Consider the following 27,532-nt stretch of genomic DNA (forward strand, 5'->3'; position numbering starts at 1 on the left):
TGCGAACCGAGCATAGGTGTTCTGCAAAGCGGTCCCCAAGCCTCCGCTTGGTTTCTCCGATATAGAGGAGGCCACAACGGGAACAGTGGATGCAGTATACCACATTAGCAGATGTGCAGGTGAACATCTGCTTGATGTGGAAAGTCTTCTTGGGGCCTGGGATGGAGGTGAGGGAGGAGGTGTGGAGGCAGGTGCAGCACTTCCTGCGGTTGCAGGGAAAAGTGCCGGGTGTGGTGGGGCTGGAGGGGAGTGTGGAGCAGACAAGGGAGTCACGGAGAGAGTGGTCCCTCTGGAAAGCAGATAAGGGTGGGGAGGGAAAAATGTCTTTGGTGGTGGGGTCAGATTGCAGATGGCGGAAGTGTCGGAGGATGTTGCGTTGGATCCGGAGGTTGGTGGGGTGGTACGTGAGGACGAGGGGGATTCTTTTTTGGTTGTTATTGCGTGGACGGGGTGTGAGGGATGAGTTGCGGGAAATGCGGGAGACACGGTGGAGGCAGGAGAAGGAGTCAGTAGAGGGAGGGTTAGGTTCACGGTTGAAGAAGTAAGCGTGGAGGCGGAGGCACTCAGCAGGGCTGAGTGTTGCTGTCTCCTCTGGAGCTGCTGGCTGTGGAGGCGGTGGGCCGAGCGATCCCACCAGACCATCCCCCCAGACCTCCCCCTTACTGAGGACGAACAATCAGTCCTCAGTAAAGGGCTCACCTTTGTCCCCCTCCACCCACACATCAACGAATACCGGTCACGTTTGGACATTGAGAGTTTTTCCGCCGCCTCCGCCTCCACACTTACTTCTTCAATAAACCTAACCCTCCCTCTACTGACCCCTTCTCCCGCCTCCAACACACCCCCTCCTCCTGGACACCACCCCAAGGCCTCCTACCCTCCCTCGACCTCTTCATTTCCAACTGCCATCGAGACATCAATCGCCTCAACCTCACCACCCCTCTCACCCACTCCAACCGCTCCCCCGCAGAACGTGCAGCCCTCTGCTCCCTCCACTCCAATCCCAACCTCACCATAAAACCCGCGGACAAGGGAGGCGCAGTTGTAGTATGGCGCACTGACCTCTACATCGCCGAGGCCAGACGCCAACTCTCCGACACCTCCTCCTACCGCCCCCTTGGTCATGACCCCAACCCAAGCACCAAACCATCATCTCCCAAACCATCCACAACCTCATCACCTCAGGTGACCTCCCACCCACAGCCTCCAACCTCATCTTTCCCCAACCCTGCACAGCCCGCTTCTATCTCCTTCCCAAAATCCACAAACCTGACTGCCCTGGTCGACCCATTGTCTCCACCTGCTCCTGCCCCACCGAACTTATCTCCACCCATCTCGACTCCATTTTCTCCCCCTTGGTCCAGGAACTCCCTACTTACGTCCATGACACCACCCACGCCCTCCACCTCCTCCAGAACTTCCAATTCCCCGGTCCCCAACACCTCATCTTTACCATGGATGTCCAGTCCCTATACACCTGCATTCCCCATGCCGATGACCTAAAGGCCCTCTGCTTCTTCCTGTCCCGCAGGCCCGACCAGTCCCCCTCCACTGACACCCTCATCCGCTTAGCCAAACTCGTCCTCACCCTCAACAACTTCTCTTTCAATTCCTCCCACTTCCTACAGACAAAGGGGGTGGCCATGGGTAACTGCATGGGTCCAAGCTATGCCTGCCTCTTTGTAGGTTACGTGGAACAATCTCTCTTCCATACCTACACTGGCCCTAAACCCCACCTCTTCCTCCGTTACATTGATGACTGTATCGGCGCCGCCTCGTGCTCCCACGAGGAGCTCGAACAGTTCATCCACTTCACCAACACCTTCCACCCCAACCATAAATTCACCTGGACCATCTCTAACACCTCTCTCACCTTCCTGGACCTCTCTGTCTCCATCTCGGGCAACCACCTAGAAACCGACATCCATTTCAAGCCCACCGACTCCCACAGCTACCTAGAATACACCTCCTCCCACCCACCTTCCTGCAAAAATGCCATCCCCTATTCCCAATTCCTTGACCTCCGCCGCATCTGCTCCCAGGATGAGGCATTCCACTCCTGTACATCTCAGATGTCCTCGTTTTTCAAGGATCACAACATCCCCCCTCAGTGGTCGAGAACGCCCTCGACTGTGTCTCCCGCGTTACCCGCAACTCATCCCTCACACCCCTCCCCGCAATAACAAACAAAAAAAATCCCCCTCGTCCTCACGTACCACGCCACCAACCTCCGGATCCAACGCATCATCCTCCGACACTTCCGCCATCTGCAATCCGACCCCACCAACAAAGACATTTTTCCCTCCCCACCCTTATCTGCTTTCCAGAGGGACCACTCTCTCCCTGACTCCCTTGTCTGCTTCACACTCCCCTCCAGCCCCACCACACCCGGCACTTTTCCCTGCAACCGCAGGAAGTGCTACACCTGCTCCCATACCTCCTCCCTCACCTCCATCCCAGGCCCCAAGAAGACTTTCCACATCAAGCAGATGTTCACCTGCACATCTGCCAATGTGGTATACTGCATCCGCTGTTCCCATTGTGGCCTCCTCTACATCGGGGAAACCAAGTGGAGGCTTGGGGACCGCTTTGCAGAACACCTACGCTCGGTTCGCAATAAACAACTGCACCTCCCAGTCGCGAACCATTTCAACTCCCCCTCCCATTCCGCAGACGACATGTCCATCCTGGGCCTCCTGCAGTGCCACAACGATGCCACCCGATGGTTGCAGGAACAGCAACTCATATTCCGCTTGGGAACCCTGCAGCCCAATGGTATCAATGTGGATTTCACAAGCTTCAAAATCTCCCCTCCCGCTATCGCACCCCAAAACCAGCCCAGCTCGTCCCCGCCTCCCTAACCTGTTCTTCCTCCCATCTATCCCCTCCTCTCACCTCAAACCGCACCCCCATTTCCAACCTACTAACCTCATCCCACCCCCTTGACCTGTCGGTCCTCCCTGGACTGACCTATCTCCTCCCTACCTCCCCACCTACACTCACCTTTACTGACTCCATCCCCACCTCTTTGACCTGTCTATTTCCTCTCCACCTATCTACTCCTCTATCCATCTTCTATCCGCCTCCCACTCTCTCCCTATTTATTTCAGAACCCCCTTCCCCTCCCCCATTTCTGATGAAGGGTCTCGGCCCGAAATGTCAGCCTTCCTGCTCCTCTGATGCTGCTTGGCCTGCTGTGTTCATCCAGCTCTACACCTTGTTATCTTAACTCTTCTGGAATGATTGGGCATCTACAGGGTTCAGCATCAATCTCCCAGCGATCAAATAAAGCATTTCCTGGAGATTTTAAGCAGGAGAGGGGTGTATTGGTGGCTGGGGTGGCACAGTGGTTAGTACTCAGTGCCAGGGGCCTGGGTTCAATTCCAATCTTGGGCAACCGTCTGTGTGGCGTTCTCCCCCTGAGTGCGTGGGTTTCCTCCCGCATCATAAAGATGTGCTGGTTCACTGGATTGGCCATGGTAAATTTGGGGTTGTGGGGATTAGGGTCTAGGTGGACTGCTGTTTGGAGTGTTGGTGCAGACTTGATGGGTCAAATGGCTTCCTTCTGTACTGTAGGGACTCTACAAGAGGCTGCATAGACTGGACTTTGCCAAAGCAGTGATTTTTTCTCTACTGCTCATCTGCACCATATTTGTTGCAAGCAGCAGACCCTCAATGGATTAGGACCTCAGTGCCCGCTGAGTCAATAATCACAGGCACACATTGCCATGGCACTGAGCACAGCACTGACCAACCTACTTCAAATCTCTAACTAAAATCATTAAAAAGCCAGGGATGAACAGGACAGAATAAAACAAATTTCCTCCTCAGTTTGAGCTGCTTTTCATCTCCATTCGAAGCCATGATATTGACCATAGGTTGGATGTCTAAAGAGAGACTAAAGCTTTTCTTTCCTCCAAAATTTATTCAATCCTCGCCGCAGGCCCATCCTGGTAATTTGTTTACAAGGAAATGTGTTTCCCATTGAAGCTCATTTAGGATGCACTTGTGCCACATCACTGGCTTTCAGTTATAGCGGCAGAAGTCAACACCTCCCCGAATATGTCAAGCCAGACTTGCCTATTCTACTCAACGTCAGGAGTTCAATACCTGCTCATGTGAAAAAAAAAGAGGGTCCCGTATCAAAATACATTAATGGACTTCAATACAGAGTGTCTCTCTGTCTCTCTCATTGGAGTAGGCCGCTGGTCCTGAATGTTATAACGGTTTGTGCAATGTCTAGAGACTGGTCACATAAGAAACATATTAAGACTCAGACACAAAACAAACATAACAACTAGAATTCCCAACATTAGATATCCTGACTCAAATTACATTAAACACAACTACTTATTTGGTAATTAAGATGAGGAGCTAAGTTACTTCTCGTCTTTAATAGAATAATCTTTCATTGTTTTGCCCTATTAAATGTATTTGTGGACAAAACTGATGAATATTTGCCACTTGAAGCACCAGTAAAATGATAGAAGGTGTCATCAACAGTGTTATCAAGCAGAACCTGCTCAGCGACGCCCAGTTTGGGTTCTGCCAGGGCCACTCAGCTCCTGACCTCATTACAGCCTCAGTTCAAACATGGACAAAAGAGCTGAATTCCAGAGGTGACGTGAGAGTGACAGCCCTTGACATCAAGGCTGCATTCGACCAAGCGTGTCATCAAGGAGCCCTAGCAAAACTGGAATCAATGGTTATCAGGGGGCAAACACTCCAGTGGTTGGAGTCATACCTGACACATAGGAAGATGGTCATGGTTGGTGGACATCAATCATCTCAGCTCCAGAACATCTCTGCAGGAGTTCCTCAGGGTCGTGTCCTTGGCCCAACCATCTTCAGCTGCTTCATCAATGACCACCCCTCCATCACAAGGTCAGAAGTGGGGATGTTCGCCGATGATTTCACAGTGTTCAGCACCATTCATGACTCATCAGATACTGAAGCAGCCCATGTTCACATGCAACAAGATCTGGACAATATCCAAGTGGTAAGTGACATTTGCACCACACAAATGCCAGGCTATGACCATCACCAGTCAGAGACAACCTAACCATCACCCTTTGACATTCAGTGGTGTTACCATCACTGAATCCCCCACTATCAACATCCTGGGGGTTATCATTGACCAGAAACTCAACTGGACTCACCACATAAACACAAGAGCCAGCCAGAAGCTGGGAATACTGCGGCGAGTAACTCACCTCCTGACTCCTCAAAGACTGTCCACCATCTACAAGGCACACGTCAGGAGTGTGATGGAATACTCCCCACTTGCCTGGATGAGTGCAGCCCCAACAACACTCAAGAAGCTTGACACCATCCAGGACAAAGCAGCCTGCTTGATTGGCACTACATCCATAAGCATTCATTCCCTCCACCACTGACGATCAGTAGCAGCAGTGTGTACTATCTACAAGATGCACTGCAGAAATTCACCAAATATCCTCAGACAACACCTTCCAAACCCGCAGCCACTTCCACCTAGAAGGACAAGGGCAGCAGACATATGGAAACACCACAACCTTCAAATTCCCCTTCAAGTCACTCACCATCCTGTCTTGGAAACATATCACTGTTCCTTCACTGTCACTGGGTCAAAATGCTGGAATTCCCTCCCTAATAGCATTGTGGGTCAACCCACAGCAGGAGGAATGCAACAGTTTAAGGTAGCAGCTCACCACCACCTTCTCAAGGGCAACTCGGGATGGGCAAGAAATACTGGTCAGCCAGTGTCGCCCACATCCGCAAATGAATAGAAAAAAAAAACTTGATTCAAGTTACAGTCAATTTACAGTCAATATCATTGTATCATTCATTCAGAAAATCTATTTTGAATAAATGTAGAGCACCTATATCACGGATCCATTCTTGTCCTTGCAATCAATGGCTTCACTGATAGGCATATCAGTCAGTACTTTCTCAGGCATGCATCCACTGAAAGAATTCAGTGCTATGACTTTATAATCAAATGTAAACTAAATAAAATCAGCCAAGACAGTCAAGTTTGGGCATAATGATGCTCATTATTTCTCAATCATTAAGGATATAGGTGTGAAAAAAAGAAATATCTTCTCTCTCATCTCATTTGTTTTCCCTGTAAGTATCACTCCCAGTTCAGGCATTGCTAACTAGATTAAAGCTCCTCTTAAATTGCACCAGGAATAATTTGATTTTGATGTTTGAAGTAAGCTATGTTAATGTGATAACTCAGCTTTGCATGCCAGAATCAGATCCAAATTCTAGCAAGGCCCATCTTGACGTTGGGAGCATCTTGCTCCATCTTTCCTGCTTTTGACAAGCGCTGAGGAAAGTTTCACATTAGGCAGCAGTGAGTCGTTAACAGCACAACTCAAATCATTAATATTCAGTTTATATTTCATCAAACAAATTAGACATGGAGATAAATTGACATGGAAACCAGAGTGTGTACCTGGTAAATTACTCCAAATGATCTCCATGTTGTGTATGAACAAACTGTATCATTGCAGGGCATGATTACAGGAACCAGCAGCATGCACATCTCATCCAGGAGACATTGGCAGCTAGCATTTGCCAATCCCTCACAATCATCATGGCACCTCTCCGATACACTGGCAGGGGGCTCTGGAAGCAGCTTTGCATTACAGTGCACACAGGCAACTGGGGCTGAAATGCTACAGCAGGGACTCCAAGTGTGAACAGGGTCTTAACTCACGGATTGAACCAGATTGCAGCTTGTTACCACTTGCTTGTCCTCTTCGCACCTCCTCGCATCGTCCCTACCTTGCTTTGCTGTGCTAGTTAGTGCAGTCACATAAGCAGGCAGCTTGCCTTGTTGATCAGCAGTCCTCAATCAAGAGGTGTACATCATGCTGTACAGCAGTATGTTATTGTCAATCTCATACCTGCAACATTTGCCAACAATTTGTGCAAACATACTGCATTATCAGCAAACAAGCAGTTATGTCTCAATGTCTTAGGAGAGTAGTCCTCACCAAAATCTATGGAGGCACTTGATAATCAGAGGATCCCAGCACAGTAAGTCAAGGGCAGCCTCCCATATCAGTCCAATGGTTTGGCCATGGTCAGGCATTTGGTTGGGACGATCTTGGTCAGGGGACCATGCAGGGACTGGGCCATGGTCAGTCTTTTCACTCCATTGTGGCCAGTTCAAGGGGTAGGTCTAAAACAGTTACAGAGATATGCAGTCACTAGTTAGGGGTCGAGGCACTTCTTGTTTAGGTCTGTCTGGTTAGGTCACCTAAGGGAGTGGGCCACAGTCAGTCCATTGGATCCATCCACAGAAACTAAACAGAGTTGCCAGGAAGGAAATGCAGCAGGTTATTCCTCAGAACTGGTGGCTGGAAAAGGGAGAGGCATGAGAATTGTGAAGGAGAGAAAGATGGGGGGGGGGTTCATGTGAGTTGGGATGTTGTCTACAGTCAGGAGCACACTGGCTTCACCACAGTGAATGAGTACACTTGGCATGGTTACCTCCTCATATGCCAGGGGCTGTGGGGAAAGGTGGCCAGGTGCAGGTTCATGTAGGTGGGATGGGTAGGGAATGGGGAGGTGCAAAGCCAATGGAGTTCACAGGCAAGTGTACCAGGAAGGCGTACTGGAAGTTTGGAGCTACTGCCACATTGAGGTGGAGGCTAGAAGCCTCTTGCTGAGGAATGTTCACTGTTGCCTTCTATCATGCTGCAGTGGGAAAAAATGGCTGCAACCACACCGAGTGAAGAGGGCATATGACTGGACCTGTGTGAGAGGGGGCTGCAGGACCCACTGATGATGAAACGTTTAAAGGGACAGAACATTACACAGAGACTTATGTAGTCTAGAAGATGCAGACTTGTGGGGTCCCCAATTCCTGGCCAGCCTGATGTATCAGGCTCCTGTTTGTGTTACAGACAAACTGACTCATTCACAGCAACACTTTTAGATAGATAGGCCATAAAAGAATAGGGATTTTTATAGGTGGAAAACCAAAGGTTTCAGAAGTATCTATTGTTCTCTATCCACCTTAATCGTCTTGCTTCCACATGCTCCAATAGGCTCTTATCCATCCATGGAACATCGTGTATAGTCATAAAGTTATGCCTCATGCTATAATCAAGACATTTGGGGCATACGTAAGGTGAAAGCAGTTACATTTTATAAAAAGTGCAAATTAAGACACAATCCATTGGTACCTATGCCAAAGGCCCCATAAAAAGTTTTCTTCTTTCTTCTCCCTCCAGCCACATCTTCATGTGGTCCTTGGTTCCATAGCTTGAAGGGAACCTGCTCATCAGTCTTGGGGAATTGTTTGGGTGATCCTGGGCACTCATATCTGAATATCCTAAACATGATGTGGAGGTACGGGTGTTGGACGGTGGTTAACAGAGTCAGGAGTCACACAGCACCAGGTTACAGTCCAACAAGTTTTCGAAGTTCAGCTCCTTTGTCAGGTGATTTCACCTGACGAAAGAGCCGCACTCCGAAAGCATATGATTTCAAATAAACCTGTTTGACTATAACCTGGTGTCATGTGACTTCTGACTTCAGCCTAAACGTGACAGTGCAAATTGGCCCTCCTCAGTGCGAATATCCAAGGCTCTCAATAAGGCAGGCAGAGTGGGGTGGAGAGCTCAACCCCCTCAATTGTCCTGAGAGAAGAGGCTTGTGTGTGGTTCCACCTCCAGCTAGGTGCCTCCTAGTACCACCCAGTCTCCTTGTGAGGAAGGGCAGCTGGAGTGCACACCAGGCTCTCGTCCATCTAATGCTGGGCTGTCGGCTATGAGGTGCTGGAGTACAGTTGTGTGCCCCTCTCCAGCAGACTCAGACTACAGGGCCTGATTCTCCTTGGCATTTGCCAAAGTGTCCATGTGGGCATCCAGATGGTTACATGACTTTGCTGCACTGCTGCAGCTTCCCACATCCCTGTGTGCCACTCCTCTGTGTGTGAATGACCTCTCTGATTGCTGACACCACAGCATCGTCCCCTGCCTGGGCCTGAGAAAGTGCCAGGTTTCCGTCAGTCCCCCATGTGCCAGTGGCCTGGGGTGTTTCTTCCTTAGCCAGCTGTGGAGGGAGGCAGTGAGGTGCTCACCAGTTTGTGTTACCACACTTTAAGATTAATGTTCCCACAGAGCTGTCAGTATCTGAGCTGTAGGGAGTCTTACCCATACTTCCTCTGAGATACTCAGTACTCTTGGTCTGGAGTCAAAGTGGTGGCTACTGAAGGAGATGGCTACTTCACCGCAGAGGTGGCAGAGATTCTGGTGTAGCTACAGACATATGAGAGAGAGAGCATCATCACTATTGGTTAGAAGTTATGTGCATTGAATGGCACCACCAGTAGCGCTAATGTGAAATTTGCAATGGAATGAAGAATGACTTGGTTGGTGGGACATAGATGTCTTAGATCGCCACAGGACTCGTCCCAGTCTTCTACTGTGAGGAGATGAGGAGCCTAATGTCTGGCATCCCTCCGCCTATCTGCCTCTTTGTGCCCTGTTATGGGCTGTTTTTCCCTCCAGCAATGAGAGAAATGGATGGATTGAGTGAGAGGAGAGTGGGTGACAGGGCTGTTAGTGTTGGCGTGGGTAGTTGCAAGGTAGTGTTCCAATGGAGTGAGGAGACAACACAAAAGCCATGCTGGGTTAGTCGAGTGAGAGGTAATGATGAGTGAAGGAAGATGTTGCAGGCAATAGTTAGAGTGACAGAGCTTGAGCCTCAGTGGTAGGTGGGTTCTGTAGCAGAGACAGTGCGAGCATAACGTGGCAAAGAGAAGAGTATAGCACTTAATGTGCAGCAGAGAAGGTCACTACCTTCTTATGGGACAGTCGGCTGTTTCTCTGGACTGTGAAGGTGGCACTGACCTGGGCGGTGACTTTGGACCAGGCTGCCAGGGTTTAGTGTCATGGCTGTCTCTGCCAGAACTCCAGGAAGAGGACTCCTATCCTTTGCACCACCACCTAGAGCAGGATGTCCAGGCGGCTAAAGCTGAATTTCAGTGCCATCTGCCCCTTCTCTGCTTTCTTCAGATTCTGTCTTTTATTGAGCAGAGCAGCTTCTGAATGGGTATTACAGTACCTTTTAAATATGACACTGGCACAAGAGGTACCAGCGTCTGTTGGCAGATATCAACCGAGTCGTGAGTTGTTCTGGGAATGGTACACGGTGGGATGGGCTGGCATTGGTTGTGACAGACCCCATAGGGACATGGTAGATAGTTGATGATACGGTTTGGTAAGATACTGAAAAAACCTCATTAGGGCTTGCAGCAGAAATCCAAACCACATGACAACTCTGACTTAGCTTAACAAAGGTAAGATTTAGCCCATAGAGGCAAGTACAGCAAACAATTCAGGCAGTAAGTGGTAATGTGGCAAAGGGATTTAAGGATAGGACTCAATAAGCTTTTCTCCAATTGTACAGACCACACCTGAAGTGCAGCAAGCAGTTTTCAATGGGTTTGCTGGAAGTGATAGGTTCTCACCTACCGGATGGAGAGCGGGGATTATAGTGATTGTTCTCACTACCAGAATCTGGAAACCACTCACTCCCCAACTCTACTCCAGCAGCCATTCTTCACTCCCAAAGCATTTCCTTGGATCATGCGTGTGTACTCCACTGAGTGGCAGAGCTGGGCTCCAGTCATTCTGAACGCTGAGTTCCAGTGTGGCTGAGTGTTGGCCTGGAGTCAGTCTGGGGTGAAGGGTCCATCAAGAGAGCGTCACTCATACAGAGGCCAATACATAATTGGGGGAGGGGGTGCAGTGTTTGGGTGGCTAGTGTAGCAGAGCAAATGGTCACAGGGACAGGGAAGGGCAGTTAGAAATTTGAGTTTTGAGGGCATTCAGAAGCTCAGGGGTAGAAAGTGTATGCTTTTGGTGTATGGGCGCAGGTCAAGGAGCATCAGCGTACAGGTGACTTCGATCAAGGAAAGGTAAGGCTCAGCAAAGGAGGCTGAGGGACTCTGGGAGAAGACTGTTAACTTCAATGACGGCAATATTTAGGATGAGAGGAATAAAGTTCCTAGGGCAATGGGGATGGTGAACCTATGGAGGGGCATTAGTACACAAATAGGCCAAGGAACAAGCAAAATCTTATCATTCTGAAAGTGTCTCAAAACAACTGCGCTAAACTCCAAAGTGGAAATGACTACACTCCAAAAGTGGATGCTGCTTTTATTGTTGGGGGTGGAGGGAATAGAGTTACATCTTGTAGGTACCCCATTGTCCATCCACTGGCCTCCTGATCAATCGGGTTCAGATTCCTTCAATTTTTACGTTGCCAGTAAATCAGCAGTTTTTAAGCAATCACATTCCAATGAGATCTGCTATACTCATGGAGCCGCAGTAGATTTTCAGCTGATTGTCACTTCATGATGTGTGGGATATGCAGTAATTACTGCAGCAACAGAGAAAAATACAATCCATGAGATGTGCTGTTGGCGCAGGCTAATTGAGACAAGCTATGCACATTCTAGCATCCCAGCTAGCCAGAACCAGGCTGGATGCCATTACCACACACGAGACAAGGGTGGCAGAAGAGGATTAAGCATCAGGAGAGGGGTGTATGGTCGCAAGGGGGAGCGCTGATCCAGCGAGATATTCAGAGGTATCCAAGGGAAGGGTGCTATCATCTCGTATTGAGGGAAGATGTTGCACTGTTTTCACTTCAGACAACCATGTAGGCACCTAGCAGGGAAAAGAGACACAACAAATATTACAGGAGAGGAAATGAAGATAGATTTCTTGGTGTAAGATTTCTGTTCAGTAATGAAGCACCCATGTGACTGAGGTGTCAAAGGATTTCTTTTCTTCTGTTGCCTACCACTCTATCGAAAGGCAGGCCCAACATCACCAACTGGGATAGAAGGAGCCAGCTGGCTGGTATGCCCTCATGACCATAAGGATTTTGGTGGGCATCTTCTGTGGGCTCAGGGTCTAAAGGTGCCTGGACTGGAGAGAGAATCTCCTACACAGATGCAGGGACACCATCCTCAGCCTGATCTGCCACAGGCAGTAGGGTTACTGGCAAAGGGACAGGGTATTGCCCAAGTGTTCTGAGATTGAGTTCCTGGGTGCCTGTCTGTTGTTCTTCCTTTCTGTGGGTGCCTACCAGTGCTGCCATGTCCTCTGATCTTTCCATTAGTGCAGAACTCTCTTGGTCCTCATCTGCGAGCAGGACTGCCAACCCTCAAACAGGGTGAAGATGCAGAGGTCAGTAAGCCCTCTACCTGCCTGGCTCCTCTATTTTGTTGTGCACCAGTGTTTCCTGCAATGAGAGAGAGAGGGGACAGTTCAGTGTGCGAAAGGAATGGGTGCATGAGCACATGAACAGCATGGATTGCCCTGCAAGAAGGAAAGTCCTCTTCAGTTATTGCCTCCCAGAAGCAAGGTACCCAGGAAGCATTAGAGGACTGGCAGCATATGGTGGGTGCGAGCCACTTTAGTTCACATCAGGTTGTCACGGTGATATGGGCAGATCTATCTAACATGGCTGTCAGGATCTGCCACCATACAAAGTGATGGCCATATGAGTGAGAGGCTGCAGAGTGAAGATGGTGGCAATTACCTTTGTGAAATGCAGGAGATTGTTGATCTTGTTCCTGCACTGGATCCCATTTGAGTCACTGACCTCTTGCGTGACTCTGACTCAGGCTGTTTGGGTCTGATAGCAGAATTTCTTTCGCCCATTGTTGGGGAAGAGGAGCTTCTTTCTGACCTTGACAGCCTGTTCAGTGAGGGTTCTGTGGGTGTCGAATCCTTCTTCAGGCCAACATCTCGGGGGGTGAGACTGACGATGACGACGTGCTGTTGTAGAGCTCCTGCCTTTCAGTGGGCGAAAGGGTGCCTGGATAATCTTTAAAGATGTGGTCTATAAACACAGTGGCAGAACCTTTGACTCTAGAAGGTACTGGTGCAAGTCACAACTCTTGCTTACTGGCTAAATGGTTACCAGTTCACTATGTAAATCACCACAGGACTTATTTGCATATGAAATGAGCTGATAGACAGATAATCGCTCCAGAAGACTCATCACAGGCCTTTATGGATCCACTAAGACCCTGACAAAATGGAAAATCCCAGCCACCACCTTTCTTCCTTGCCATTGTTTCAGGTGACCTTTATTCCTAGCCTTCATATCTCCCAACCATACTCAGTTTCGCTTCGGCTTCTATCATCTTACAGCAAACAGTAATATTCTTTCACCTGCTGTTCAATGTAGTTGAACCTTACCAAGGTCAACACACAATTCCCTCTGAGCTTACTTATCAAACCTGCTGTGACTACACAAAGCATGCCACAAAGAAACACTTGTTTCAAGAATATGATTTACCAGTGTCATCCAAAGCAAGCTGTTGACTCAACAGTTGTGGATACAGTAACAACCCTTTAGTCACATGCATAAACGCCTTACACATAGTATGAATCAATGTACTTGTCTCGGTCCTCAGGGTGACACTCACTTTTTGTATCAACTCCAATGATGCCTTCTTGGTCAAAGTGCTGGATTACTCTAGCATTTCTGGGGAACAGGACATCCCTCTTTACCCTCATGGTAACGTCAGTAACTCCAAAGAAGTCAGAGAAAGTGGTCCTAAGTTTCTATCTCATTAGGCATCTTGAAAACTTCATACATTCCCTCCAGCAGTTTCCATCAGTCCATCCCTTTGGTCTTCTAAGCTTTTATTAAGAGGTCCCTGTTTTATTAACAGGTTTTATACAAGCTGGGAGTATGGTGCATTCTGCACCCTGTGTGAGAGCAGACTGTTGGAAGTCTGTGCTGATTTCCTAACAATTTTACTAAAATCAAGCTCAGTGTTGAATCAACCAAGCCTCAACATCATTATCACTTCTGTGGTAACATAGTGTGAAGCTGGAGGAACACCACAGGCCAGGCAGCATCAGAGGTGCAGGAAAGTTGACGTTTTGGGTTGGGACCCTTCTTCAGAAATGGGGTGGCGGTGGTGACCACATGGTTAATGGTGGCAGACACATTGAGGGGGCAGGTCCTGGGTAGGGTGGAGGACTTGGGGGATGGAAGAGGCCTGTGTTCAGTGGTAAGGGCAGGCAAGTTTAGTGTACCTACGGTTATTAATGTCAGATAGGGTGGTGTAAAAATGTTGGTTGAGGTTATGACCCTGCGTAGAATGAAAAACAGAAGAGGTCCTTTGCAGGTCTGGGAACGGGAGTCTCTGAGCTGGGGTGGGGTTGATTGTAATGCCAGATGTTGGCACACTGCTGAGAGCATGTGCTTGAGGATCTGTAAAGAAAACTGTTTTTGGAAGCTCTGGATGTTGTGTATGCTGAGGTTGTCACGGTCAAGACCAAATTGAATGGGAGCCTGAATGTAGACTGGAGTCCATTGGGGATGATCCAGTTCCATAGGCAGGTATTAAGAAAGGCGATGTGGCTGTAGTACCTGGTTTGCTTGAGTATGTGGTCAAAGAGTTTCAGGGCTGAAGAGATTACCAGAGGGTTGCAGTGGGAGAGAGATCCACTGAGGTCTTTCTGAAGTGGGGAGGACAACTTCTTCGAGGTGGGCATCCTCGGAAGAGGCTTTGCAGTGGGATTATAACTCACTCAGATAGCAAGAACTGTAGATGCTGAAGTCAGAGGTAACACAGTGTGGAGCTGAAGGAACACAGCAGGCCAGGCAGCATCAGAGCAGGCAAGTTGGTGTTTCGTTCGGGACCCTTCTTCAGAAATGCGCCTCTTCACTTCTGGGTGTGCCGCTTAATTCAGGATTCACCCTCCTGCTATGATTGGGATTTATGTTAATCCAAATTCTTTCCTTATGATCAGAATGCTGCTGAAAATTCTTAATTATTGAAAAACCTCTTTAATGAACAGGAGAATGTGACCACCATCAGCAAGAAGCAAATAAAATCACAAGAAATGCTTTTCCTCCTCATACTATTAATTTGCACATCAGACATTTTGTTCTTCAGAATCTTCTCTATTAAGTCCATATGATGATACACGATCATAAATTACTGCTGGGATTAATTTGCAAATTTCTCCAAAACACAAAAATGCAATTATGAATAATACAAATCCATTCTAGCAACTGTGCATTAAGGAAATTTTCTCTCCTTTTACACTAACCACCAAAAATAGATTAATTACTCATTGATCTAAATTGCTGTTTGTGGGACTCTGCTGGGGCCAAATTATCTGCTACATTTGCCTACACAACAATAGCAACTGTATATAAAAAGCATAATTTATCAGTTGTGAAACATGTTGAAGCATCTTAATGACAAAAATAGCATGCTATGAAACATCTTGCTTTCTTCCATTGTCCAGGCACAGTCTAAAACAAGACTTCTCAAACTGTGGATCACAGACCCCAGAGGGATTGCAAGACAAGCCTTTGTAGTCAGTGAGCTTCAAGGCAGCAATGGCTGCTGTTAAACTGCTCTGTTTCTCAGAGTTGCCTTTTTTCTTATTAGTGTGCGTGGCTTAATCTTCACAGCCTGATTGCTGCTGTTACTGCTAACAAAAGCCTGAGGAAAGGTAGGAAATTTGTAAGGGGGTTGGAGTTTTAACCAGTAACAATCATCTACCTGTAGCTAGAACCTGTTTATTTGTAATTAATGGCAATTCTCGTTAAGAACAGAAACCTGGGTCATGCTTTCTGTCAGTCTGTGGACAGGTAAATTGGGAAATTCTACATATTTTTAAAAATATTTAATTTTTGTAAAAGGTCTGGAAATAGCAGGGTCTCATTTCCAGTGCACTACCTTTGTGAGCATAACTAATTTTAGGGACTCATCCAGGATTGACTTGAAGTAGAGGAAACAAGTATTTGGGTGCAGAATTACTAAATACCACAGGTAATGGAAAACATGAGGTTCTGTACTGCAGTTAAGACATGGCACTGGAAATGGCAAACAATTTCCTGCAGATGCTAGAGTTGCTCCTAGCGGTCTTTAGGGAACAAAGCAAAATCCAGGTTGATAGACAGGGCAGGTAAACTGGCGGTAGTATTGCCTTACAGAGCTATGAAGGCAGAGGTAATTGAGGTACTAATTGGTGTTTAGAGTAAATACAAGTGAAACCAAATACCCTGGGTAGTGAAAAATCCGGTAAGATTTGGCTACAATTAATGCAGCCTGAACGTGTGGAAATTATGAAGAAACTAGAGATTACACAGTCAGTGATTATGTGAGTGACATGGTGGCTCAGTGGTTAGCACTGCTGCCTCAGAGCACCAGGGACCTGGGTTCGATTCCACCCTTGGGCGACTGTCCGTGTGGAGTTTGCACATTCTCCCAGTGTCCACGTGGGTTTCCTCCCGCGGTCCAAAGATGTGCAGGTTAGGTGAACTGGTTGTGCTAAATTGCCCATAGTGTGCAGGCTGGGTTGGTTAGCCATGGGAAATGCAGGATTATAGGGTAAGGGAGTGAGATGCTCTTCAGAGCGTTAGTGTGGACATGATGGACTGAATGGCCTGCTTTCCTACTGTAGGGACTTGGGAAAGAAAGGGATAAAATAATGAAAAGAGCAGATGAAGGAATGTGAAAAATCAACAATGACGCAGAACAAGGTTTTGTCAAATGCTGATGCAGGTCTTAGTAAGGAGAATATTTGTCAAAATATAAAGTCCAGAAGTGAAATGTCTATGCTTGTACAAACCTGACCAAAATTGGACGGAAAGGATGTGGAAGCACCCTTCACATCATTTTAGGAAATGGCTGGACAGATGAATTGGGCAAGAGAGGACTAAATACTATTTATTCAGAGTAAATTGACAGGTAAAAGACAGGATATTTACGCTTCACTGTCACTGGGGTTTCCTGGGTGTAAGACACTATAAAGAAAATTATATTACCTCCACATGAGTTATCACTTGAGGGATATAGGTAAAGGTTGCAGACTTTAGGGAAAGAGCAGGGCCAAATCTATATAGAATTTAAAAAGGGTTAGGCAAAGTAATTTTGATGGGTGGATGCAAGCATTGGAGGCTGAAAGCAAGCCTGAAACTTTTAGAGAGAGATTATTCTCTTAGAGGAATTAAAAAACCTTCTGTCATAAGAACTTTTGTTGAGGACCAAAGGTTTGCAACAGTAGTGGCTGCTGATTGAGCTAATCCATAAAATTAAACCTTTTTCTCATCATCCTCAAATTCATATGGGAGAAAATATGGGAGAGTGAAAGTAAAGCAAGTAGCCAGTGTAAAGAATGGATAGCTGGGAATGCCCCAAAGTCTCTCCCTTAGTTCTGAAGGGAAAGTTCTGAAGATGGAGGTAAACATTGGAAGTTGAGGTGTTTCCATTGTAACAAGGTGAGACACATTCATTCAGAATGCTTGATAGGGCTTGGGAAATCCAATTGTCATATTGGAACTAGTAAGAATGAGTCCAATGAGGAGATTCAGAAGAAAACGGCCGTGGATTAGATTGCAGGGTGATCTGCAACAGAGAGACCGGAGGTAAACACTGTGGTCAATGTGAAAAGAGTACATAGGATGGATGAGAGATATGAAGGGTTTTGATTTTAAAGAATGATACCCCTTTCTTTTCAACTATAAGGGATGGAGGAGTCACTCGTCCTCTTTTGCTGGATTAGGATTTAATGTTCTCACCAGACAGTTCAACGAAACCAAGAGTGTTAGTAAATGCTGGAAGTTAAATCTTGGTTCCTGTGTACTAAGTACAGTTAGACTGTGGAGTTGTGACTTGTTGTTTGGACTAATGGTAGTTAAGAAATTATGGATGGACCTGATTTGCTCCTGTGGAATGATTTAGCAGGAGTGAAAATTATAGTTTTGTGAATAATTACTGAAAGTCCATTTGAGGCTAAAGAGATGGAACAGTTGCAGGAGTTGATTCCAGGTATTTTCCAATTTTGTTGAGTAACCAGAGAAATGGCTAAATAAAGTCCATCACCAGAGGGCAGTAATACTACAAGTAGATGTTGCAGTAGTTAAAACTCTATTTCAAATGAGCATAATTCAAATGAAGTGCTTGGCATGTCTATGTTAACTGAAGCTCAGGAAGCAGATCCAGAGTTAAGCAAGCTAACACAAGCAGCTCACATTTGACCTCCTCCAGCCTCAGCTTCAGAGTGTTATTATATTCTGATGGGGAGGTGGAAACATCCTTGCAGACCTGCAGATGAAGAATGGATAGCTGTTCTTCAAATAGTGGTACCGCCCAGATATCATATGGAGATATTGAGAGTAGCACATGAATTTCAAATGGCAGGGCTTATAGGAATATGAGAAATGTAGGACTGACCATTAGGTAGCCCTGTTGTGTAAAATACCTAAGGATATATGATAGTTCTACAAAAATGTCATGATGTTAGGTAATAAGAAAATCTGGACACCTAGTCAAATTAGCACCTTTGATACCCGTAGCAGTTTTTGAAGTATCGTTCAGTTGAATGTGAATAAATTATGTAGGACCATAAACAAAAACAAACAAAAGCAGGTTATCAGTATATCCTTACAATTATGGATATGACAACCTCATTGGCAGAAGCTCTTCCTTTAAGGACAGTTACAGCTAGGATCCATGGTGGAAAAGCCAACACAGGTTTGTTTTGTGTGTTGTGGACTACCAAACGAGATATGGTCTGATCGAGGTTCTAGCTGCGTGCATAAAGTTTTCTGCAGATCATTAACAGTTTAGATATGAAACAACTGAAGAAAACCACATATCATTTGTAAACACCAGACTGTCAAGCCTATGATGAAGGCATGCTGTCATGAATACCCACAGTATTGGGACAAAGGATTTGAATTTTACTGTATGCTGCTAGAAATTCCCAGAGGTCCCTTAGAATCGATAAGGGAGAAATTCATGAACCAAAGATAAATCCTCAATGTTGGATTACATGTTCACTTTTGAAAACCCACAGGAGCATATAAAGGTAGCACAAGTTTATTTGAAACATTCACAGATGAAAATGAATTGGCAGGTACACATTCAGCAAGTAGAACATTTCAAGTTGCATTATTAGTTTTGTTGCCTTTGCAAAAGTGAACCTTTAGAAAAAAATTCAGTGGTACATACAAAGTAATTAGGAAGGTTATTAAAATGAAATACTCCTGATCATAGAAAGAGTTGGTTATGTCAAGTAAACACATTGAAAAGGTATCAACATAAGGAAAAGAATAAGGAGGAAGAAGTCTGTCATGTGGTAAGCGTAGGTGGAAGATGACAGAGACAATAAGAATAAAGTAAAAGGAGGTAAAAAGTGAACCCTCTACAATTTGACTAGCTAACACAGAAATATTGGAACAGTTAGATACTGTCTTCTCACATTTAGACAAAGGAAAACTGGGGGATTTTGTAAGATTATTGAGTAAGTAGAAGGTAATCTGTAGAGATATACTTGGGTGTACAACATTAGCTAGACTTGATGTGGATGTTGGAGAGTAAGGACAAATTTAAACAGCATCCTTATTGGTTGAGCCTAGAATAAAACAAGCTCAGATGAAGACAGAGATTGAATACATGTTGGAAGATTACTTGATTGAACTTAGTCAAAACAGTTGGAATTCACTGATAGCACTAGTTCCTATATGGCTTGGGTCAACTAGACTCTCGAAATTATGGAAAGATAAATGTGGTCACAAAGATTCATATCTATTCCACATTGGAAGACTGCATTGGCAGTGTCTCATTCCTTTCTAAAATGAATCTATTGAAGGGATACTGCCTACAGTGTTCAGGAATATGTAGGTTAGGTGCGTTAGCCATGGAAAATGTAGTGTTACAGGGAAAGGGTGAGGGGTTGGGTCAGGGTGGGATGCTCTTCAGAAGGACATTTTGAAATTGTTGGGCCAAATGGCCTGTTTCCACACTATATGGTTTCTATGGAACAATAAAGGCAAACGTGCCAAATGCCACCTTCACCACCCTGTCTACCTTCGATTCCACTTTCAAGGAACAGTGGAATTACTTGCAACTCTAGGTTTCTTCGTTTTTCAACACTTCCCAGAGCCCCACCATTAATTGTACACATCTTGCCCTGGTTTGTCTTACCAAAATGCAACACCTCACGGTTATCTAAATTAAACTCCATCTGCCACTCTTCTGCCCACTGTACTCTGAAATAATCTTCTTCACTGTTCACTACACCATCTGTTTTGGTGTCAGCTGCAACCTTACTGAACATACCTCGCATATTCACATCTAAATCATTTATATAAATGATGAAAAGTGGTTAACCCAGCACCAATCCTTGTGGCACACTGCTGGTCACAGTCCTCCAGACCAAAACACAACCCTCTACAAATAGGGTCTGGTTTCCTCTTGCTGCACAACCACTCACAATCAAAGTCTGATGTCCTTCTCTTTCAGGATTCAGACAGTGGTGGTGAATCCAGCCCCTTTTGATGAAGAGCATAGGATCTGCAGCCAATGTTGGAGACTCTGAGTTACTTCTGCTTCATTGTACACCCTTCTAATTGATGGGACTGGGCATGCCCAGGGCTGGTAATGGCTGACATTTATGATTTGATGAATTTGATTAGGTCAGACAATTATTTCATCTGTGGGCTAGGTTGCCTGACTTTGCTACATATTCTTAGACGTAGGTGATAAAAAGTTTTCACTGTTGACTGGGCTGAGTGGGCCTTTGCCAAATCCAAAATTGATGCCAAGATTGAAACCAAGTGGTTCCTCTCGTTTAATTCTCAGTGTGAATTACTGTCATAGCTCAACTAAACTGGCCTACAAGAATATTTCAGCATGCAGTAAACTGTATTGCTCTAGGTCTGGGATCACATGTGGGCCAACTCAGATAAGAATGGCATGTTACCTTGTCTAAAGCCCATTAGTGATCCAGTTGCGTATTTAAAATGCTATGGTTTCATGATTGCTATAAGCGATCTTAATGTTTTACTCCATATTTGCTTAACTTACATGAATTCTATTTTAAAACAAATTTGCCACCGTGGCATCTCCAGATAATTAGCTCAACTTTCTGGATTACTGGTCCAGTCATATAATTAGTAAGCTACCTAAATAGACATGGTGGCACAATGGTTAGTACTGTTGCCTCATAATGCCAGGTACCTAGTTTCGATTCGGAACCATCTGTGTGGAGTTTGCATGTTTTCCCCATGTCTGCGTGGGTTTCTGCTAAGTGCTCTGGTTTCATCCCACAATCCAAATGATGTGCAGGTAGGTGGATTGGCCATGGGAAATGTTGGGATTACAGGGATTGGGTGGGGAGTATTTGGGTGGGTCTGCGTGGGATGCGCTTCAGAGGGTTGGTGCAGACTCAATGGGTCAATAGCCCTTTCTATAATTCTATTACACCAATAATATAACTGTTCATGAAAATTATATTCAGATAATATTTGCTAAACTAATGGCAAAATTAGATTAAGAAAGATGACTGGAATAAGTTTAAATGCTTAAAATAGATCAAAGCACATAATAACAAGGCCATTGAGCCCATCTGGTTTACACTCCTATCGAAACCAATGGATAATATTCAATTTCCTTGGACAATTCCACGAGGCTTAGCTATTATATTCATAAAAATGAGATAATCTTAAGAAAGAGTGAATGTCAGGCAATTATTTTTCCATTGAAATGACAGAACGATTTTTGAATATTACCAGGAAAGTGAAACAAAACTTTGGATTAATGCTAGCAATGTCACTTCAGTGGCTGGGGTGGTGGGTAGGTTTGGGGAGTTTGGATTCCACAAAGAGTCTTGGAGAGAGTCAACTGGAAATCCTGCCGAATTCTGTGTTGTCGTCCAACAGGATAATTTCATTCAGCAGGTATAGGTAATCCACACTTTGGCTTTTGGAATATTGAAACTCATAACATCCTCACACTAAGTGGAGCTAATTATCCTGCTCAGCAATAGGACTGGTATGATGATAGTCACTGCCATTAAAGATGATGGTCTTCCAAACTGTAATCAGCCTCTGGACTTTTTCATTGCTCTCCAAGAGAAAGGGGTAAAGATGTGAAAACAACAATAGCAGGTTAGTGATAGTCTAAATGTTTTGAAGGTCCAATGGTTAAATTTCTGACAAGAGAGAGAAGGGAATCTGTAATGGAGCAAGAACGCAACATGTGGGTGGAGGTGACAAAAACAAAGGCCAAACTTGGTCTGTTCTGATTTCTAAAATGGCTTGTGACCTTCTAGCAGGTCTTTGTAACAGTGAGAAATTATTGAGCCTTACCTTGCAAGGTGCCAATGTGGTTTGTTTGCACCATAATACTGAGCTGCAGGACTAGCTGCGGTGCACTTTTAAGAAAGGTCTCCAGCAGACGCAGCATGTTTATGTCAGCGCTCTCAAACATCATTCTCCAGTAGAAGTGTCGGCGCTCATGTTCTTTGTGCCAACGGCTTTGAATTCCAAGATACATAGCTCTGAGATACCTATTTAAAACACAGAAGTCATGTTGAAGGCAATTTACTGGCTGCTCAGTTCACAGAATCCCCTCTATCACTCCAGTCCTGAACAAAGCTGATCTGCTCAGCTCTCAAGTAAATTTCTATACATGGTATCTAAATAAGACGATTGATTTAGAAGTTAGAAGCTGCTTTATCAAAGTAATTTTCAGACAAGGTTATATTTAGTCCACTGCTGCATTAGATAATTATTTCGAATAAAAAACAGCAGTGAAAGATTTATCCTTGGATTTCTACAGTTTTGATTGTTGCTAAATTAAGATGTTGATACATTTTGTCACAAAGAATCTAAAGGTAACATAAAACTTGGAAGACTATAGTCATCAGCCAAGATAATGCACCAGAAATTGTCAGGGCAGGACACCTAACAGTATTCACCATTCTTTAGACTTGGCCTTGGATATTTACTTGTTCCAAAGTTTTTGACTGGCAAATAACTGAAAAAGCACGTTGACATTATCGTAGAGGGGGAAACAGGAGATCTGAATTGAATGCATAGGTCAAGTAGCTGCATATTTTCTTAACTAGTTAAATTGAAGGACTGTGAAGTAAACTGTGCAAGGACTGGGTGCATTAATCATGAAATGTGCTACTAAAGAAATAGAAGGGGAAAGAAAGATTGGGTTGAAAAAAAGAGAAAATAAAAGGCAAAGGAAAAGCATACTTCTTTTCAAACAATTAAAGCCAAAGGAATGAAATTGTACCACTGTTGTAGTTAATTTTCAGGCCAGAGATGTTGATTGACACACACACAGTAATTCTGTATCAACTTATGAGTAATATCTAGAAAGTAACTTTAACAATTGGGTTAGTATAAAATTGCATTAACAATCAAGTGAACAAATCCAATCCTAGGAACAAGCTTTAAACATTCAGAATACATACTGAAAAATTGTAGGCACCTTTCCTATCATTAGCAGCCATGATGTGCCTGCCCTGATTACCTGATTAAGGGAAGGTGGTGGCATAGTGGTAGCATCACTGAACTAGTAACCTAGGCTTCCACGTTAATACTCTCGGAATGTGGGTTCAAATCTCACCAGAACTTCTGATGGAATTTAAATTAAATGGAATATAATGTCAGTCATAGTAATGGTGACCACAAACCCATCATGGAACATTGTAAGATTCATCAAATGCCCTACCTTAAGGAGAGGAAATCTGCCACCTTTATCAGATCTGGCCTATGAGGCCCATAGCAATATGGTTGACTCTTAATAGCCCCCTGAAATGGCTCAGCAAGCCACTCATTTTAAGGGCAATTACAGATGGGCAAGAAATGCTAATCTTGCCATCACATCCCCTCAGTCCATGAAAGAATAAAGGAAGGATAAATTTGCTCAAAACCAAAATGTGGTATAGTTAAAGAATGCTTGCATTTTGTTCCATGGCCAGGCCAGCTTATGAACTGCTACTCATGGCGAATGTTGCTGTCACAATTTTCTAAGTGTAGGAAACTACAGGGTCTGCTTCTGGTGGAAGAAAACCATATCAGGTCTAATTAGAAGAATTTCTTCCAGTTAATTGTATTAGTCTATTGCATGCTAGCATGGAGGCATTGACACTATTGACTGGGAGGAGAAAACTGCCAATGATTGGCATGGCACCTCCTCATCCAACAAAATACAAGCCATTTCAAAGCTTGGAGACTTGGCCATAAAGGTGGAAATGCAGCTGCAGAGGAAGGAGAAGGCAGCCAACCCAAAGCTGTGAATTTGATTTCTCTACACAGCAATGTGACCCCTCTACAGAAAATCCACTGGATCCAAGATTGGGTTCCTCTGTTATATGAAGACTCATTTAACCTGACAGGCATTATCTTTGATTTCTAGGGGCTGCTGCTGACAACAAGTTATGTTGATATGATGGATATTGTTGCAGAGATTTGAAGGATCACCAGATGTTAGGGCTCACTCACTCAGGAACCTATGCTGTTCAACTCAGAAGTTAATATAATACCATCATGAGGTGCTTCTTAAGGCACTCAATGTTAATATTTTGGAATCATATACAATATCTCCCCCAAGCATTTTACCCCCATCATTTATTCAATATATTTGGTGCATTTAATTACATTTGTCACTAAATCATCTCCCCACCTCAAGCCTTGGCTGTCTAACTTTACTAATTCAAGAAAACTGGTGGTTTCACAATTCTCTTGGAATGTATTGTCTCTCAGACTTGGTAGATTGGTAGTTACTGGGTGGAAGACATTTGTTTTTGATTCTCTTCCTGAAATTCTGAGGTTCATTGATCCTTTTAAACTAGAAATACATAATCTCTTGGATTTCCTTCATACAGGGCGTCTTTGTACTATTCACAATCTCCAAAAGAGCCAATTGCTTCATTGGAACTGCAAGCTTAAACTCATGGTTGGATGCTGTACACTCATGAAGTGTCCAAGTAATAAGAGGACCACCACAGAAACCTCTGAGGACAGCAGCTTCCATGGGAACAAATTAATCAGCAATTGCTTGAAGGAGGTATCAAGTTCAATTCATTACTAGATGTTAGTGACATTTGAGACACTCTCAGATACTCTGTAGTCTGGAAATTTGTTACATTCTACAGATCATTCAAAATTTTCAAGAACAGTGTTTGCATGCATAACTATAATACAACCATCACAATTTGATATGAATCCAAACTGTGCACTCTTAATGTTTGCTTCTTCAGTGTTTTCATTTGGTGACAGTATGCAAATTAATCTTTACTTCTCCTGGAACATCTTTCCTTCCATTTTTCTGTCATATCACAACATTCAGACTAATAAACATGCTTGCTGTCAATTAACCAATGCAGCTTGATCTAGCTCATCTTTTATTTAACTTCTTACAACAGTGTTTCAGTCTGGCCGAATAAATATTGATTCAGACCTGAAGTGCAGATGTGGGCCTTTAAGTTGCTTTCTTTTTTTAAAATAAAATCTTTCTGTAAAGTAATTACTAGTTTATTTTAACCTCCAATTGCTACAAGATCACATGCATCTAAAATATTGAATTGTGTGACTTTAAAAATGACAAGTCTATAAAACTGAATATAGATAAGCAAATTTTAAACGGGTTAGTTGTGCACTACAAATATCATCTAAATACTAAAACTGTACTCAACCATGGAAAATACCATCACCTACCTTTAAATGTTGAAGATACATCTCTTAAATCAAAGTTGCTTATTTCAAATGTGCTTATTTCAAATGCTTATTTCAAATTGTTTGAATTGAAATAATAATCGGAATTTGAATGACCACTAACATTTTAAAACATAAAAAAAATTGTATGCCTTTCATTATCCTTAGCTATTGGCAGTTGTGCCTTCCACTAACACTGCATAATATTACTATTTAAACTGACGTGAAAAATTCAATTTTAAAATATAAATCATGATGTCATGAGTGAATGAGTATGGTTAACTGATGAGGAAAAAATTAAACAAAAATTCATTGCACTCTCTTACAACCAAAATACAGACTCAGATCAATATTTTGCCTCAAATGTTCTGTTTCTTCATGTATTCATCGTCATTATTCCAAGGAGGATGGATATTTTGACTGGGCCTCAAGCTATATGATAAACAAAGGCAAAATATTCAACACTATCATCATTTTATTGCCTGCCATTGACCAGAAGTCAAACAGGTCCAGTTGTGTCAACATTGTGGTTAATACTGAGCGGAAGAGAGAGATTGGATACTCAGGCAAGCCAAATAATCACTTACATTTCTCAATTCAGATGAATGATGGAATACTCATTATTTGTTCAACAGGAAGAATTTTTACACCATTCAGTACGAGGAGCGTATATGATCTATGATGCTTAAATCTGTTTCCACCATGCCATTAGTGCACTAAGGTTACAGTAGATTTGGTGCACATCAATATACATATTGCACTGTAACAGTACACCAAGCTCATTGCTACAGCATTTCTATTCAGTGGGGGTGTCTTCCACTAAGCAGTGCAAAAGCAAAAATATAGGAATATCATTGTTTCAAGGTCATGTACCCTTCTTACATAGAGGCACATTAGTACTTCTTGAACATAATCCAAGAAATCTCTACTGAATGTTATTATAAGAACAGCATCCCTGCAAAGACTGCAGTGGTTCAAAGAGAAGGCCCATCACCATCTTCTCAGGACTATTCAAATGGATATTCTATTGATGTAGATTGTCAACATCCCAAGCCTAAGTATGAAATGATGTTTTACCCTGCAGCAACAGCACTAATAACAGAAAAAGTCATTAACCTCATTGGAATTTGTAGGATTTGCAGCATACAATAAGGCTGTCAAGTTAGTAACAATCACTGCAAAAGTAGTTAATAGTATCCAATATTCTATGGGAATGTTAAGGAACATCATGATGTGCCATTTAAATCCACGTGCCCGTTTTCCATTCTTTACTGAACAAAGAAAATAATGAAATCAACCTCTTCAACCAATGAATTCCATTGCCTTGATTAAAAATACTTACTTGCATCTTGTATCACAATGCTATCTTCTCGTCTTTTATTCCTAATTAGAAACATATTTCCTCCTGTTCAATTTCTGGAAATGCTCACAATGAGAGTTTTTTTAAACTGCAGTCACTTTGGGTGAGTCACAATTCTAAATAACACAGGATGCAGCATCTTGTGGTTTGCTGTTTCTTTGAATCAATTTCAGAAATGCAGTAAATTGGAGCCAACTGTCTACTGGAAATAATATTGATTACTGTAATTTTCTGAATAAGCCACAACTAAATCATTTGCCTTCCCACCACATATAACACATGCTTAGGCTTTTGAAATACTACAGTCGGACTTACACTTTGATGAAAGTAGTGAGTAAACTTGACTAAGCTAAAAGAGGTATTCCCATTCCCACTCTAGTTTGTCAGGCAGCTGATGCCCGTGCAATCTGAGAGATATGCAAGATCAGCAAATGACCTGTTTATTGATTTATACTATGCACGGTGTGATGTGCAGGCAAATTTCTCAGCAATAAGGAGAGATCTTTCATATTAATTCAGAGATAGTAGGAACTGCAGATGCTGGAGATCTAAGATAACAAGATGTAGATGGATGAACACAGCAGGCCAAGCAGCATCAGAGGAGCAGGAAAGCTGACGTTTCGGGTCTAGACCCTTCTTCAGAAATGGGGGAGGGGA

The 27,532-nt window shown here is 44.0% G+C and overlaps 1 protein-coding gene across 1 annotated transcript in view; it reads right to left on the reverse strand.

Moving 5' to 3' along the window:
• LOC109917429 (XK-related protein 7-like) overlaps nucleotides 1–27,532 on the reverse strand; it is a 197,450-nt gene that overhangs the window by 5,767 nt on the left and 164,151 nt on the right. The window contains exon 2 of the mRNA XM_048608355.1: nucleotides 22,153–22,352. Coding sequence (XP_048464312.1) covers nucleotides 22,153–22,352 — 200 coding nt within the window. The remainder of the gene's footprint in view (nucleotides 1–22,152; nucleotides 22,353–27,532) is intronic.

This window comes from Rhincodon typus, chromosome 19 (assembly GCF_021869965.1).
Source record: "Rhincodon typus isolate 14 chromosome 19, sRhiTyp1.1, whole genome shotgun sequence".
Classification (NCBI taxonomy): domain Eukaryota; kingdom Metazoa; phylum Chordata; class Chondrichthyes; order Orectolobiformes; family Rhincodontidae; genus Rhincodon; species Rhincodon typus.